The sequence below is a fragment of the Schistocerca gregaria genome, chromosome 4, assembly GCF_023897955.1.
Source record: "Schistocerca gregaria isolate iqSchGreg1 chromosome 4, iqSchGreg1.2, whole genome shotgun sequence".
NCBI classification, from domain to species: Eukaryota; Metazoa; Arthropoda; class Insecta; order Orthoptera; family Acrididae; genus Schistocerca; species Schistocerca gregaria.
The window spans coordinates 43,238,333-43,252,557 of NC_064923.1; the positions used below are offsets into that span (position 1 = coordinate 43,238,333).

A 14,225-nucleotide genomic window follows, 5' to 3' on the forward strand; every position below is an offset into this window, starting at 1 on the left:
TTTGTTGCCTGATCTGTGAGGTCTGGACCCTGCTTGATATTCACACATTAGTGGTTCAAGTTGTTCTTGTGTGCACTGTAAGAGGCAAGCGGAGAAGACTTTGTAAGGAATGGAAAGGGGGGAGTTCTGTAGTTATTCACTTCAGATTTGTGTCCTTTTTTGTGAAGTGGGTGGATGAGTGCGCAATTCCAGTCATCTGGGAGTTCTTCACTTTGCGTTACGTCCTGAATGATCTGTGTGATTTGTGATGTGGTGTCAGATTTCTTCTTGTGTCTGTGGATAGGCGACAGGTTTCGTGTAACTTGGGGATGTGTGTGGGAATCGTTTGCACGGTTCAGGATGATTAATACGGCTGGAAAAGTAATGTGCATGTTCTTTACACTTTTCTTGGTTGGTGAGTGGAATTTCACATCTTTTTTCTTGAAGGTCAAATTTTGTGGTGAGTAACCTTTAATTCTGTTACGAAAAGCTCTAGATTATTATTATTATTATTATTATTATTATTATTATAGAAGAATGTGAAGTAACAGTCATCTTACAACATACAGGACAGAGATACAATTGTTCATTGTTTTTTACATTATGAAGATCAAATGTGTTGCTGACTTCTTTACTAGTCCAAAGAAGTGTATGGAACTCCTTAGTCACGTAACTCAGGAAATCACCAACTGCTTTTGAGTTTTTAATTGATTTATTCATTTAAAAAGAGAATTTTTATGCTTTGTCAAGATACAAAATCGACGAGCTCTTTCTTTTCACTTCTTCCTTGGAAACACGGAGACAAATTGCTTATAGAACATTGTCGAACACAAGAATCCTTATTCTAATGTTAAAAAGAATTCTAAGAAATAGTAGGAAAGATTCAAAGGATTTTGTTAATGTAGTATTTACACCACAACACAAAAAGGTAAAAAAAGTGTGTCATTTTATGGTCACAGCTGAATAAAATGGCATATTCTCAAGATAATCATAAAGACAGTTTTTGTGATTCTTCATAATGATGACGTCCCCCTTAGCATTGTCTTCAACTGTTGTGCTGTCCAATTTTATTTCACTAATACTGTAACAAAACAATGTCATAACTTGCATTTTCTATGCGAAATAAATAGAAAAATAGGAGAACTTTGTTACTTTTATTATTTGAGAGTGATACTTGTATTATTTGCGAGTGAGACATAATAAATTAAAATACCTACTTCGTTAAAAGTTCTTCTGAACCAATTCTGTAATCATTATTTATCAATTCATCACTATGAACATCACATTTTATTCCATAACATTTGCAGTTTAGTATTGTTGAGTCATGTAAGTATAGTTTTGCCCCGCCAAAAACCTGTAAATTAAACATTATTCACGGTTATAACAAACAACAACATTTTTGATAAGTCACACATTTAAGGAAGCAGAAGGCATGTTTACAATGCAGTTGGCAATTGCTGAAATATTGGTCTGAATAGAAAGGTAACTGAAATGTACGAGGGTGGTTTGAGAAGTTCTCGGAATAGCCACAACAGATGAGCACTAGCGCAACGAGTTGTTCATGTGACATTTATTGGACTATTGGCTGTAAACACGTGACATGTCACTGCTTTTGGAAGAGAGCTGTGGCAGTGACGTGCCTCTGTTGTTATTCCCACATAGTGATTTAGTGTGATTAGGGAAACATTCCACGTGGGAAAAATATATCTAAAAACAAAGTTGATGTGACTTACCAAACAAAACCGCTGGCAGGTCGATAGATACACAAACACAAACATACACACAAAATTCAAGCTTTTGCAACCAACAGTTGCTTCTTCAGGAAAGAGGGAAGGAGAAGGAAAGACGAAAGGATGTGGGGTTTAAGGTAGAGGGTAAGGAGTCATTCCAATCCCAGGAGCGGAAAGACTTACCTTAAGGGGAAAAAAGGACAGGTATACACTCGCACACACACACACACACACACACATATACACAAGCAGACATTTGTAAAGGCAAAGAGTTTGGGCAGAGATGTCAGTCGAGGTGGAAGTACACAGGCAAAGATGTTGTTGAAAGACAAGTGAAAACAGCTTTCGCATCCTGCAACTACCCTCCCGACCTGGTACAGAAGCAAATAACCAGAGCCAATTCCTCATCCCCTCGAACCCAGAACCTCCCACAAAAGAAACACAAAAGTGCCCCACTTGTGACAGGATACTTCCCGGGACTGGATCAGACTCTGAATGTGGCTCTCCAGCAGGGACACTTCTTCAAATCCTGCCCTGAAATGAGATCCATCCTTCATGAAATCCTCCCCACTCCACCAAGAGTGTCTTTCCTCCGTCCACCTAAATTTCGTAACCTCTTAGTTCATCCCTATGAAATCCCCAAACCAACTTCCCTACCCTCTGGCTCCAATCCCTTGTAACCGCCGCCGGTGTAAAACCTGTCTCATGCACCCTCCCACCACCACCTACTCCAGTCCTGTAACCCGGAAGGTGTACACGATCAAAGGCAGAGCCACGTGTGAAAGCACCCACGTGATTTACCAACTGACCTGCCTACACTTTGACGCTTTCTATGTGGGAATGACCAGCAACAAACTGTCCATTCGCATGAATGGACACAGGCAGACAGTGTTTGTTGGTAATGCGGATCACCCTGTGGCTAAACATGCCTTGGTGCACGGCCAGCACATCTTGGCACAGCGTTACACCATCCGGATTATCTGGATACTTCCCACTAACACCAACCTGTCAGAACTCCGGAGATGGGAACTTGCCCTTCAGTATATCCTCACTTCTCGTTATCCACCAGGCCTCAACCTCTGCTAATTTCAAGTTGCCGCCACTCATACCTCACCTGTCATTCAACATCATCTTTACCTCTGCACTTCCGCCTTGACTGACATCTCTGCCGAAACTCTTTGCCTTTAAATATGTCTGCTTGTGTCTGGATATGTGTGTGTGTGTGTGTGTGTGTGTGTGTGTGTGTGTGTGTGTGTGTGTGTGTGTGTGTGTGTGTGTGTGGGCGCGCGCGCGAGTATATACCTATCCTTTTTTCCCCCTAAGGTAAGTCTTTCCGCTCCCGGGATTGGAATGACTCCTTACCCTCTCCCTTAAAACCCACATCCTTTCATCTTTCCTTTTCCTTCCCTCTTTCCTGACGAAGCAGCCACCGGTTGCGAAAGCTCGATATTCTGTGTGTGTGTTTATGTGTTTTATTTATTGTGCCTATCTACTGGCACTTTCCCGCTTGGTAAGTCTTGGGATTCGAGCAGTGATTAAGTACTTTGTAAAGAAAAGTATGAAAGCAAAGGACATTCACATCAATTTGGAGAATACACTGGGAGACTCTGCTCCTTCATATTCAACTGTTGCCAAGTGGACAAATGAATTTAAATTTGGTTGAGAGAGCTTATATGAAGATCTGCAGAGTGGTCAGCCAAGATTTGTCACTATTCCAGAAATCACTGCAACAGCACACAAAATGGTCATGGACGATCACCAATTGAAAGTGAGTGAAACTGCTCGTGCTTGCAAGATTTCACCTGAAAGGGTACATTCCATTTTAACTGAAGAATTGGAAATGAAAAAATTATTTGCAAGAGGGGTGTCGTGACTCTTGATGCACGACCGTACACATGTGCCGTTTCCATGGCAAAATTACATGAACTAAGGTATAAATTGTTGCCACACCCGCCTTATTCACCTGATATGGCTCAGTAGGACTTCCATCTCTTCCCAAATCTGAAAATTTTTCTTGGTGGATGAACATTCACTTCAAACGAAGAATTGATAGCCGGAGTTGAAAACTATTTTGCAGGGCTGGAGGAAACTCATTTTGAAGATGGGATCGAGACACTGGAACATCACTGGACCAAGTGCATTAATCTACAAGTGGACTACACTGAAAAATAAAAAATAAAGTTTCTGTGATGTAAGTACTTTTTTTTCCTATTCTGTTCCGAGAACTTTTCAAACCACCCTCGTAACTTGTAACAAATATTCTCAGCACACTAGTCACATTAATTACTGATGAAAATCAGAACTTTCCACATTGTCCGCAATTGCCATTGTCACAAAACCAACTAGGTGTCAGAGTAGTAACAAAATTTCCCCCATGTATCTGATATAGTAGTGCCACTATGACCAGCAATACACTGGTGACAACGATGAAACATCACTCATAGCATTTGCTGCTATCACGGTATGTAACATGGAACGTACTCCTATGCGATCTCTCTGTATCAAGTGCCTGGTTCCATACACTACTGACTGCAAATACCATCTATTTATTACAATTATTCACACACATTCTAATTTCCACAGTCTCATTGCCCGTTAAAGAGGGAGCTTTTAGTTGACTGATTTGCGTATATTGTGCATCTTACAGAGTTACTATATAAAATTAATAGAGGAGATTTGAGAACAACACAGTTCGTTACAGAGACATTTACTGTTAAACTGCCAATATGGTGAATTTTGAGAACACTTTGGCAACGTATTATTTCCTCCAACTTATATTTTTGGTAATCGTCAGGGAAATCTCGGCTCACACGGAGGATCATTCACTGTCATCCGTCCCATTCTCAATTCACAACCGTGGAGGGAAAGCAAAGGAATGATACTGGTCCCCAAACTATTCACCGTCACACATTGCATTGCAGAGTGTCTTACAAGCACAACGGCAAGACAGAGTAATATGTAAGGAAAAGGGTATAAAACCTTAACGGGGGAGAAAAGACACAAGGCAAGAGATTTAGGCAACAATTCCTGCAATTTACATAAACATTGTACAATGAGAAGACAGTCAGGGGCCAATAGAGATCAATGGAGATGGACGTCGCTGTTACCCTCAAGTGCCCTCCTCTTATCAGTGCTATGTGAATACACATTCACATACTGTGAAATGAATGGCAGAAGGTACTTCCCTCTGTACCAATTACTAGGGCTTCTTCCACGTGTGAGCAGTATTCTAGGATGTGTCACACCAATCTCTTTTGTAGACTGAGTGCATTTTGGTAGTATTCTACCATGTCTGCCACCTGCTTTACCTTTGACTGAGCCTTTGTGGTCATCCAATTTCATATCCATACAAATTGTAAGATCACGTATTTATGAGTTGACTGATTCAAACTGTGACTCACTGATATTGAGGTCATAGAATAATACTTTTTTTCTCACTTTGTGAACCACAAAATTTTACATTTCTGAACATTTAAAGCAGTTTTGATTCTTTTCACCACTAAAATCTTCTCACCATCTAACAAATATTTGTGCAGTTTTTTCTTTAGACAATATCTGATTGTAGATAACTGCATCATCTGAAAAAAGGCTATGGTTGCTATAAACAGCAGTGGTCCCAAAACACTTCCCTGGGGCACATCTGTTGATGATACTCCTATCCAAGATAATGTGGTGTGTCCTTCCTGCTAAAGGACCCTCAAGCTAGTCTGAAAGAATACCTCAAATTTGTACTCTCAATAGTAAGAATAGGTGTGGTACTGAATCAAATACTTTTTGGAAGTCAAGAGATACTGTGTCTACCTGATTGCCTTGATCCATGGCTTTCAGAATGTTATGCGAGACAAAGTGTGAGATCAGTTTCGAATGACCAACGTTTTCAGAGTCCATGACGGTTGATGTTATTCTTTTACATTGTCAATGGAGAGATATGCCATCTGTTGATTTAATACATGTGTGGATTAAAAATCCTACATCAAGACCACAAATTTTCATTATTGATTGCCGGTCTTGGCTCACTGACAAGTCATCTTCAGCTCTAAAACACAGAAAATTGCACAGAAAAAGTGAACAACAAAAATACATTCAATATTTGAATCTGCATGATGCAATACATGCCAATCTAAAATGTTATTCAGTGTGTGGTACTCATCACACATTGTTGTGTTCATAGGACTAATTTGCTCTAGTCTTTGGTGTGACGTCAGAAGCGAGTGACTGCGTGAGAGATCGCTCTCTAAGTTATTATATATTTTTAGGTTTCAGATACATATTTTAAAGGTTTTTGTGATAATATTTACTATATAAGTGACTTATTAGTGGTTTCTTCATTCACCTCTGCCTTCCTTGTGTTGTGACCTGATATTTGTGAGTGTTTCGTATCGAGCAACATAACCTCTTACCTGTGTTTACATTCCACGCTGACAAGTTGCAGATGTAGCGGCACATAAAAAGCTAAGTACTAATTAATTGTTTGTGTATAGTGGTTTATTTAAGACCTTTAGTAGTCTTCAACCGGTGTTTTTTGTGTTTTCTAGTAAAATAATTTCAGAAGAACCTTTTGGGAACTGTTTTCAGCTTCATTACTGTGCCATTAGACGTTTGATTCTCTTTCTGTATTAGTCTTTTGTTACATTCACATTTGTTGTTTATTAATACTGTTAATAATAGTAGTTACTTCCCTTGTAGAGTAAGTTTGTCATTATTGTAGTCAGGTTTTTAACGTCTTCTTATTGTAGTAGTAGAACTTAGAAAAAGTAAAATTTTACCATGAGTGAGAAGTGTGGGCTTTGCCGTAGGTTTGTGAGTAGTGGATTGCGGTATGAGACTTGTTCGAAGTATTTTCACTGGGGGGAATGCAGTGGGGAAGCCAGTGGGCATTCTGGTGAGATCCTCTCCTGGAACTGCAGGTTATGTAGCAAGAGTAAGTTGATAGAGGAGCAGGAACATAAGATCTGTGCCCTTCGGGTGCAGTTGAAAAATCCACAGGAGGAGCTAGATAGGATGAGGAGGGAGAAGGGTGTTGGGGAATGGGAGCTGGCTGTTGGCAAGAGATCTGCTAGGAGAAGAAGATTTTCAGTTAGTTTTACTATTGGTGTTTACATTAGATATGACAAACTGTCAAAGTCTAGTGGAGAGGAATCTCTAGTAGCTGTAGATGTAGGAAGTATTGCCCGTTGAATTGTAGTTGTTTGAAGTGTGGGGTAGAATATGTGTCAGCACAGACAGGGTTTTATGCTTCTTCATTACTATACACTTTTCATCAGTGCCGTGGTCAGCCAATAGAGGGCTCCGCCTCCGCGGCGGCTATTCCGCGCAGTGGCTCTCGTGCAGCAAGGGCACCATCGCTACGCCACATGCAGACAGCGCCCAATAGCCGCTCCCTCCGGTTTCGTATGTAGGGACCCGCTCTGCCCTAGTCCAGTCAGTCAGGCACTCGCTCTGGATTTCGTTTCTATCTCGGCAGTACTGCGTTCTGGTCGTTGCTCGTTGTTGACTTTTGCCTGGCTCTGGTTCCGAGTGGATTTACTGTTGGTGTTTGGTGTTGTGGTTTCCACGAGCATCCGTTGTTTATCTCTTCCTTGTTGTGTCGGTCATAGTTGGTTGTGGTAGGTTGTTGTCAGTCGTCGTTGGTCTGTCGCCCGACTCGTCCTGTGTTTACCCGGTGGTGCATGCTCCACCGCCGGTGGCTTCCCCGCCTGGCGGCTCCGATCCACAGCCCAAGACGTTCCCGCAGATGGTTTTGGTTACTACAATTACTTTGTGATTTTTCAGGATTTCTGTACAGTATGTAATATTTATGTTCAATACAGCTCTAGATAGAATAGTTTGGCCCGTGTAACTACTGCCATATTTATGTGGTGTATTGTAATCTTCTGTGATCTGAGGCCATGACTATTCATTATTCAGAGGGCTCAACAACTCTGTGGTTGTCTTAGGCAGCTTAAAAATAGTTTTAACAATGTTTGTGTTTGAGATATGTTAGATTTTATGCAATGTTGCTCCACAGCACAAAAGGAATGTCACGCTATGGCTTTTCGTGTTGCTTTAGAAAATTTGGTTCATTTTTTATTACAATAGTTGACTTTATTTTATGTGCCTGATAGCCAATTTGTTTGTAGACAGTGGTCAGATGGTTTATTTTTGTTCTGAGATGCTTCTAGCCCAATATGCTTTTAGTATATCACTGTGGAAATGGAAGGAATGTACCCTTTTTTGGATGTTCTGGTTGAGTGTTAAGCTGGGTCAGCCCAGCCACTTGGTGCATCATAAACCGATCCTCACATATCACTGTCTCAACATGCACAGTTTCCATCTTCCTGTCAAAAAGAGAAGTATTTGGATACTCTGATACATAGAGCTAACAGCATATTGTGTAGAATCATATTGGTGCCAAAATAATCTCTCTGTGTCTAAACAATATGGGCTGTTGGGCACATTCAATCAATTCCTGCAGTCTCTACAAAATACATACTGAAATCAACTGAACCAACTTAACAGGATCAGCACATGATATTCCTTCTATTGCTTGGAGCAAAATTGGGTAAAAGCTGATGAATCTTGAACAGACATGGGATTACAACTGTTTCCATTAAAAAAAACCTGATCAAGAGTTCCAGGTGTTCACAATATTTCCTGGAAATTTTGCAGCAGTTATATGGGACAGAAAGTTGGAACTATTCCTCAACACTATACTGAATATAAGCAAAACACAAAGTACACAAATCTAAAAAACAAACTACACTTTCCTCAAAGACAAACTAAGGAATAAGCACAAAATCTTGTTCCAGTCAAAACAGATTCTAACCCAACTACAAACAAATGGACCTCAATGATCAGTGAGGCTATGAAGATTAAAATGTGTGTGAACAGCTTTAATACAGATATGGGATTTGCACTAAGGAATGGATGGAAGCAGACATTGGATACAGAGATATTGCTCAGAGTATGTCTCAAATTATATATTGTGGTGGAAACACACACACACACACACACACACACACACACACACACACACACACACACACACACACACACAGAGAGAGAGAGAGAGAGAGAGAGAGAGAGAGAGAGAGAGAGAGATTGCACCATTTGTGCCACCTTCAACAGTCTGTTGATCTCCTGATGATGAAAAGGCTGAAAATTGTCAGGTGTCTAGATTTTCATCAACGTTTAATGCTACAAGTGCACTGAGAACATTTAATAATACAAATATTTCCCAAAAGACATCACTGTTATAAAATGTAACTTGGTTTATGATCTCTGTTACAATATAAACCTCCACATAACAATTCTTTTATAGAGAATAAAAGAAAGTAAATTTATATATGGAAATGGCTTTGGTTTATACAAAGTTTCAATGGTAGGTGTGATGTAGCTGTCACATGTGTAACGGCTAAAAGCAAGAAAAGGAGAAACTGTCTGATCGAAACAAAGCATTGCAGCTTCAAGGGCTCTTATGCTACCCTGTATGCCAGGGGCACTCGTAACATTGACATAGCATTGCAGCCAGATGATATACAAAGTCATTGTTATTATGCATGAAATGTGATAATCAGTATACAGTATAAGCTGTGTAATGGTCATTGTAAGGGGATACTTTTCATCGCAGACATAAAGACGTCACACATCACGTACATTGGACATGAGGTCTTTCTGACACACTTGCACTGACAATGAACACCTGTGTTACTCACAGGGACTTGCTGAATGTGAGAACCACAAGTCAAGGACTGCTTTTTACAGTTTCCAAAGAGCCTTCCATGAATGTGTACAGGAGTTTGCCACCTGTGCTGCTGCTACGGCACAGACTCACACCACAGCTACATCACTGACTGAACACTTTTTGAATTACAAGTCGATGTATATTAATCCTGATATCAGAATGCAAAGCACAGAGTTGGTGGAAGACTGGTGGCATATCTGTTAGGTTAGTATGAACTCTGTGTGATAAAATGCTTAAACCTAACACTACCACAGTGAGAGGATATCCTGCCTAGTAATTAACAATATTAGATACATTAAATGGCACAGTAAAGAGAAACGTCTCTGAAAAACAGAAATACGCCAATATCAAATACAAATTTAAATGTTAGGAAATGTTTCCTATACATATTTGTATGGAAGTAAAACTAAAAGAGCGATCAATTGTTAGGACACATCCTGAGACATTTGTGGAGAGTAAAAACTTCATAGAAAAGCCAAGGTTTCGGTACAGTAAGAAGGTTCAGATGGATTTAGTTGCGGCAGTTAGTCGGAGATGATGACCCTTATACAGGATTAACTACTGTGGAGAGCTGCATCAAATCAGTTGTACGACTGAAGACTGTAACCAGAAAAACAAGAAGACAATGTCATCCTGGTTGTCAAAATGCAGAAGCAAAATTTTCCTTGTATACTAATGAGCACACTTGTCCAGTTGCTTTTATATAGAATACCAGTAATAAGAAGGGAAATCCCTGTTAGAGCTCAGGACAACAAGCAAAGGACTACCATTGGAATTAGCCTTATCTCCCTTGCTATCCAACAAGTTTATGTCTGTCCTACGTGTCACATTCTCACAAACTGTAACAGTTCATAAGAACTAATGAAAGTTAACAGTACAAGTATTAGTAGTTCCAAGACATTTGGCAGTGCCTTCACATTTCTGAAATTCTGTATTTATTGCCACCACACTTCACTAATTCCCATTATTAGTAACTCTGACAATATTTAAACAAAATACAATGCAATGCACATGCGTCAGATTTGAAGTTTTCAAGTGGTCTAAATGCCTCATCAATGAAATTTCATCTACTTTTTCATGATTGGTTGTAACCAGCTGCTTAATGGCTGACACAATGCGACAGACATATTTCACTAGCATATTGCACTAAATAGAACAAGTGATTTAGATAAAAATGCAAAAGTGAGGAGTAATGTTATGTACACCACAATTACATGTTTATATGTAGCAAATGATGAACACAAAATCTGAAGAAAAAAACTGTGCCAGTGCAGATAATTATGTAGTAGTCATAAATGCTACCAGAATGAATGCAGTGGCAAAAGATAAAGAATGGGCAAAACTGTATTTGCTATGGAAATTCATTTCATAGTAGTTGTGGTTTGATGCAGCTCTCCATGCTACTCCTGTGCAAGCTTCTTCGTCTCCAAGTAACTACTGCAGCCTACGTCCTTATGAATCTTCTTACTGTATTCATCTCCTGGTCTCCTCCTACTATTTCTACCTTCAATGCTTTCCTCCAGTACTAAATTGGTGATCCTTTGATGCCTCAGAACATTTCCTACCAACCGATCCCTTCTTCTAGTGAAGTTGTGCCACAAACTCCTCTTCTCCCCAATTCTGTTCAGTGCCTCCTCATTAGTTATGTGATCTACCCATATAATTTTCAGCATTCTTCTGTAGCACCACAGTTTAAAAGCTACTATTCTCTTGTTGTCTAAACTATCATCCATGTCTCACTTCCATACATTGCTACACTCCATACAAATACTTTCAGAAATGACTTCCTGACAAATTTACATTTGATGTTAACAAACTTTTCTTCTTCAGAAACACTTTCCTTACCATAACAAACTTTTCTTCTTCAGAAACACTTTCCTTACCGTAGGCAGTCTACATTTTATACACTCTCTACTTTGACCATCATTAGTTATTTTGCTCCCCAAATAGCAACACTCATCTGCTACTTTAAGTGTCTCATTTCCTAATCAAATTCCCTCAGCATCACCTGATTTAATTCGATTACATTCCATTATCCTTGTTTTGCTTTTGTTGATGTTCATCTTATATCCTCCTTTCAAGATATTGTCCATTCCATTCCACTGCTCTTCCAGGTTCTTTACTATCTCTGAGAGAATTACAACATTGTCGGCAAACCTCAAAGTTTTTATTTCTTCTCCATGGATTTAATTCCTACTCCAAATTTTTCTTTTGTTTCCTTTACTCCTTGCACAATATCCTTATTTTATAACATCGGAGATAGACTACAATCCCATCCGTCTCAATCCCTTCTCAACCACTGCTTTCATTTCAATCCCCTCGACCCATTAACTGCTATCTGGTTTCTATGCAAATTGTAAATGTCCTTCCACTACCTGTGTTTTACTCCTGCACCTTCAGAATTCATAGAAATTGAGTCTGATTTAAACTTTTGACATCAATGAAATTTTTATTTAAAATGCCCGAGATTGAAGTTACATGATAAACATTGCAACAATGAGAGCTGTAAAAATAGCTTCAGTACAAAATGATATGTTTATTACAAAATGCTTGCTGACATTTGCCCACGAGATAAGAGCTTCTGATAATTTATGATGTCTGATAAACAACCACATAGCTGTTGACTCCAGCATGTCTTCATTCTATGTTGGATGTCCATTGACTAGTTGTGTAATCTTCATTATTAATTGCTGCTGTACTTGGATCCTTGAAAAGGCAATTCATTACACACATGAAGTGAAGTGCAACATTTTCAGTCCTCTCGTTGACTGAAATACCTGCAAGATGGCATTACACATGAAATGTGCTTCATCCAATATGCACACGATATGTATGACACTGCTGTGCACAATAATAATTTCTCCCTGTGTTTAAACATTTTAGTTCTCATCTTAATTTAAGGCGAAAACCACTCTATGTATCACAGTCCGTGATGTGCATCAGAAAATGTGCACTTTGGTTACACATGGCTGCACAGTCCAAACACAATAGCTTTTGTATTACTATTTTGTGACAAGAAGTTAATTATTTTTTTTACTTCAGATTTACAGTACTTACTGTTCAAGTAGCGAAGTCTACTTGGAACAACTGCACTATTTGGTAGCGTTTACAGTGCAATAATTTACACTGAAAATCAGTTTAATTTATGCACCCATTAATTTTGCAGTCCGTCCAACAAGGTGAAAACCATCCACTCCAGAAATAGATGACTCCACTGTCTGCATGTCACATTTTCAAATCCACCTTGCAAGGCTTCAGTTTGCAAGCAGTTTATATTTAGTTTCATGATCTATGGTGGACACTGCAGCACTTCACACCATTCACTGGAAAAACATTCTCAAGCCGCTACTGCTAACACACATTTCCCTCTCTCATGCATGACATGACAAGTCCTCATTTCACTTTTCTCCAGACACCTTCGTTGCAATTTTCACCTAGCAATCTCTTGATACTTTCTATCGTCAGCCTCTCTCACAGAACATCACTGATTACAATGTTCAAAACCTGAAGAAATTGCAATTTTATACTATTATTAGTACACATACTGAAGCAGCAAGGGTATAATAAATTTCGTACTGGAGGGAAGCGTGGAGGGTAAAAATCGTAGAGGGAGACCATGAGATGAATACACTAAGCAGATTGAGAAGGATGTAGGTTGCAGTAGGCACTGGGAGATGATGAAGCTTGCACAGGACAGAGTAGCATGGAGAGCTGCACTAAACCAGTCTCTGGACTGAAGACCACAACAACACTATTATACATGTAGAAATGTTTTACACAACATGATAACAATTGCGCAAGTACCAACATGATTTGAGCCTCCTATAGACCACATAAATAATTACTTCTTATTTAACTTTTGGTTTTTCCAATAATTTTTTCATTCAACCATAGTGCTGTTGTTTCCGAACATCTGACCGCTTTGTACCAGTTTCTTTTTTAAGAATCTGAAGATAGGAATCTTAAACCCTCTTTTGATACTTCCTCTGTTCATAATTTCATATTCAGACTTCAACAGTTTAAGATAATTTCTTAATGCCATTTGGACCAGGAAGATTTTTTGTGGATGACACGTTCAGAACTTCTCTCGATATCCTGTTTTCATTCATCTGAACCAGACGGTCATCAAATATCATTCTATGTTTCCTGATACTGATATTTAGTTGTTCAATTTTCAGCACTTTTCTTGTTTAAAATAATGAAGGTTTTATCTCTTGGACATGTTAAAATAAAATGCTTAGATTGTTAAGGGATAGCTGAAGTGTCTATTTTAAATACGTAACATAAAATGTTGCATGCTTTTTTAACTCAAAGGGAAACATGTTTTGTTTAAGTCTGAAAACATGTGAGCATTAAGGTTTTCTTTCTGAAGACAAGAGAGAAGCTGACATAATTTGAATGAGAAAAGTAACATACTAGAGCTAATGCTACATGCCTTATAACCTGTGTTGTCGTATTTCTGGTTTTTGCCCAGATTACTGTCAGATGAGAGAAGGTGACAGGGCATGAAACAGGAGTTATACTTTATATGAGCCACTACCTGCACCTATGACTAACACTATGATGTGTAAGTACAGTACAAATAATACCTTCATACTGCAATCATTGTGGAACATATGCAAAAAGAGAAATAAGAACATTCATGTGCCATGCAAAAAAGCAGCTCTTGCTAGTTCTCCATTGATTCTCTTTCTTCATGTGTCTACTTTGATCCTTGTCTGGTGATAGCTTCATTCCCTGACAGAACTTCCCATTTGCTAATTTTTGTCTGTATAATTTCTCGTTGAAAATGT

At 39.0% G+C, this 14,225-nt stretch overlaps 1 protein-coding gene across 5 annotated transcripts in view; it reads right to left on the reverse strand.

The window, feature by feature from the left end:
- Positions 1-672: 672 nt before the first annotated feature.
- LOC126365842 (protein nessun dorma-like) overlaps positions 673-14,225 on the reverse strand; it is a 201,666-nt gene continuing 188,113 nt past the window's right edge. For all 5 annotated transcript variants that reach the window (XM_050008477.1, XM_050008480.1, XM_050008481.1 and 2 more), the window contains 2 exons: positions 1,197-1,333; positions 673-1,060 (listed from right to left, as the gene is read on the reverse strand). In XM_050008477.1, the coding sequence (XP_049864434.1) occupies positions 922-1,060; positions 1,197-1,333 (276 nt within the window). In that variant the 3' untranslated portion in view covers positions 673-921. The remainder of the gene's footprint in view (positions 1,061-1,196; positions 1,334-14,225) is intronic.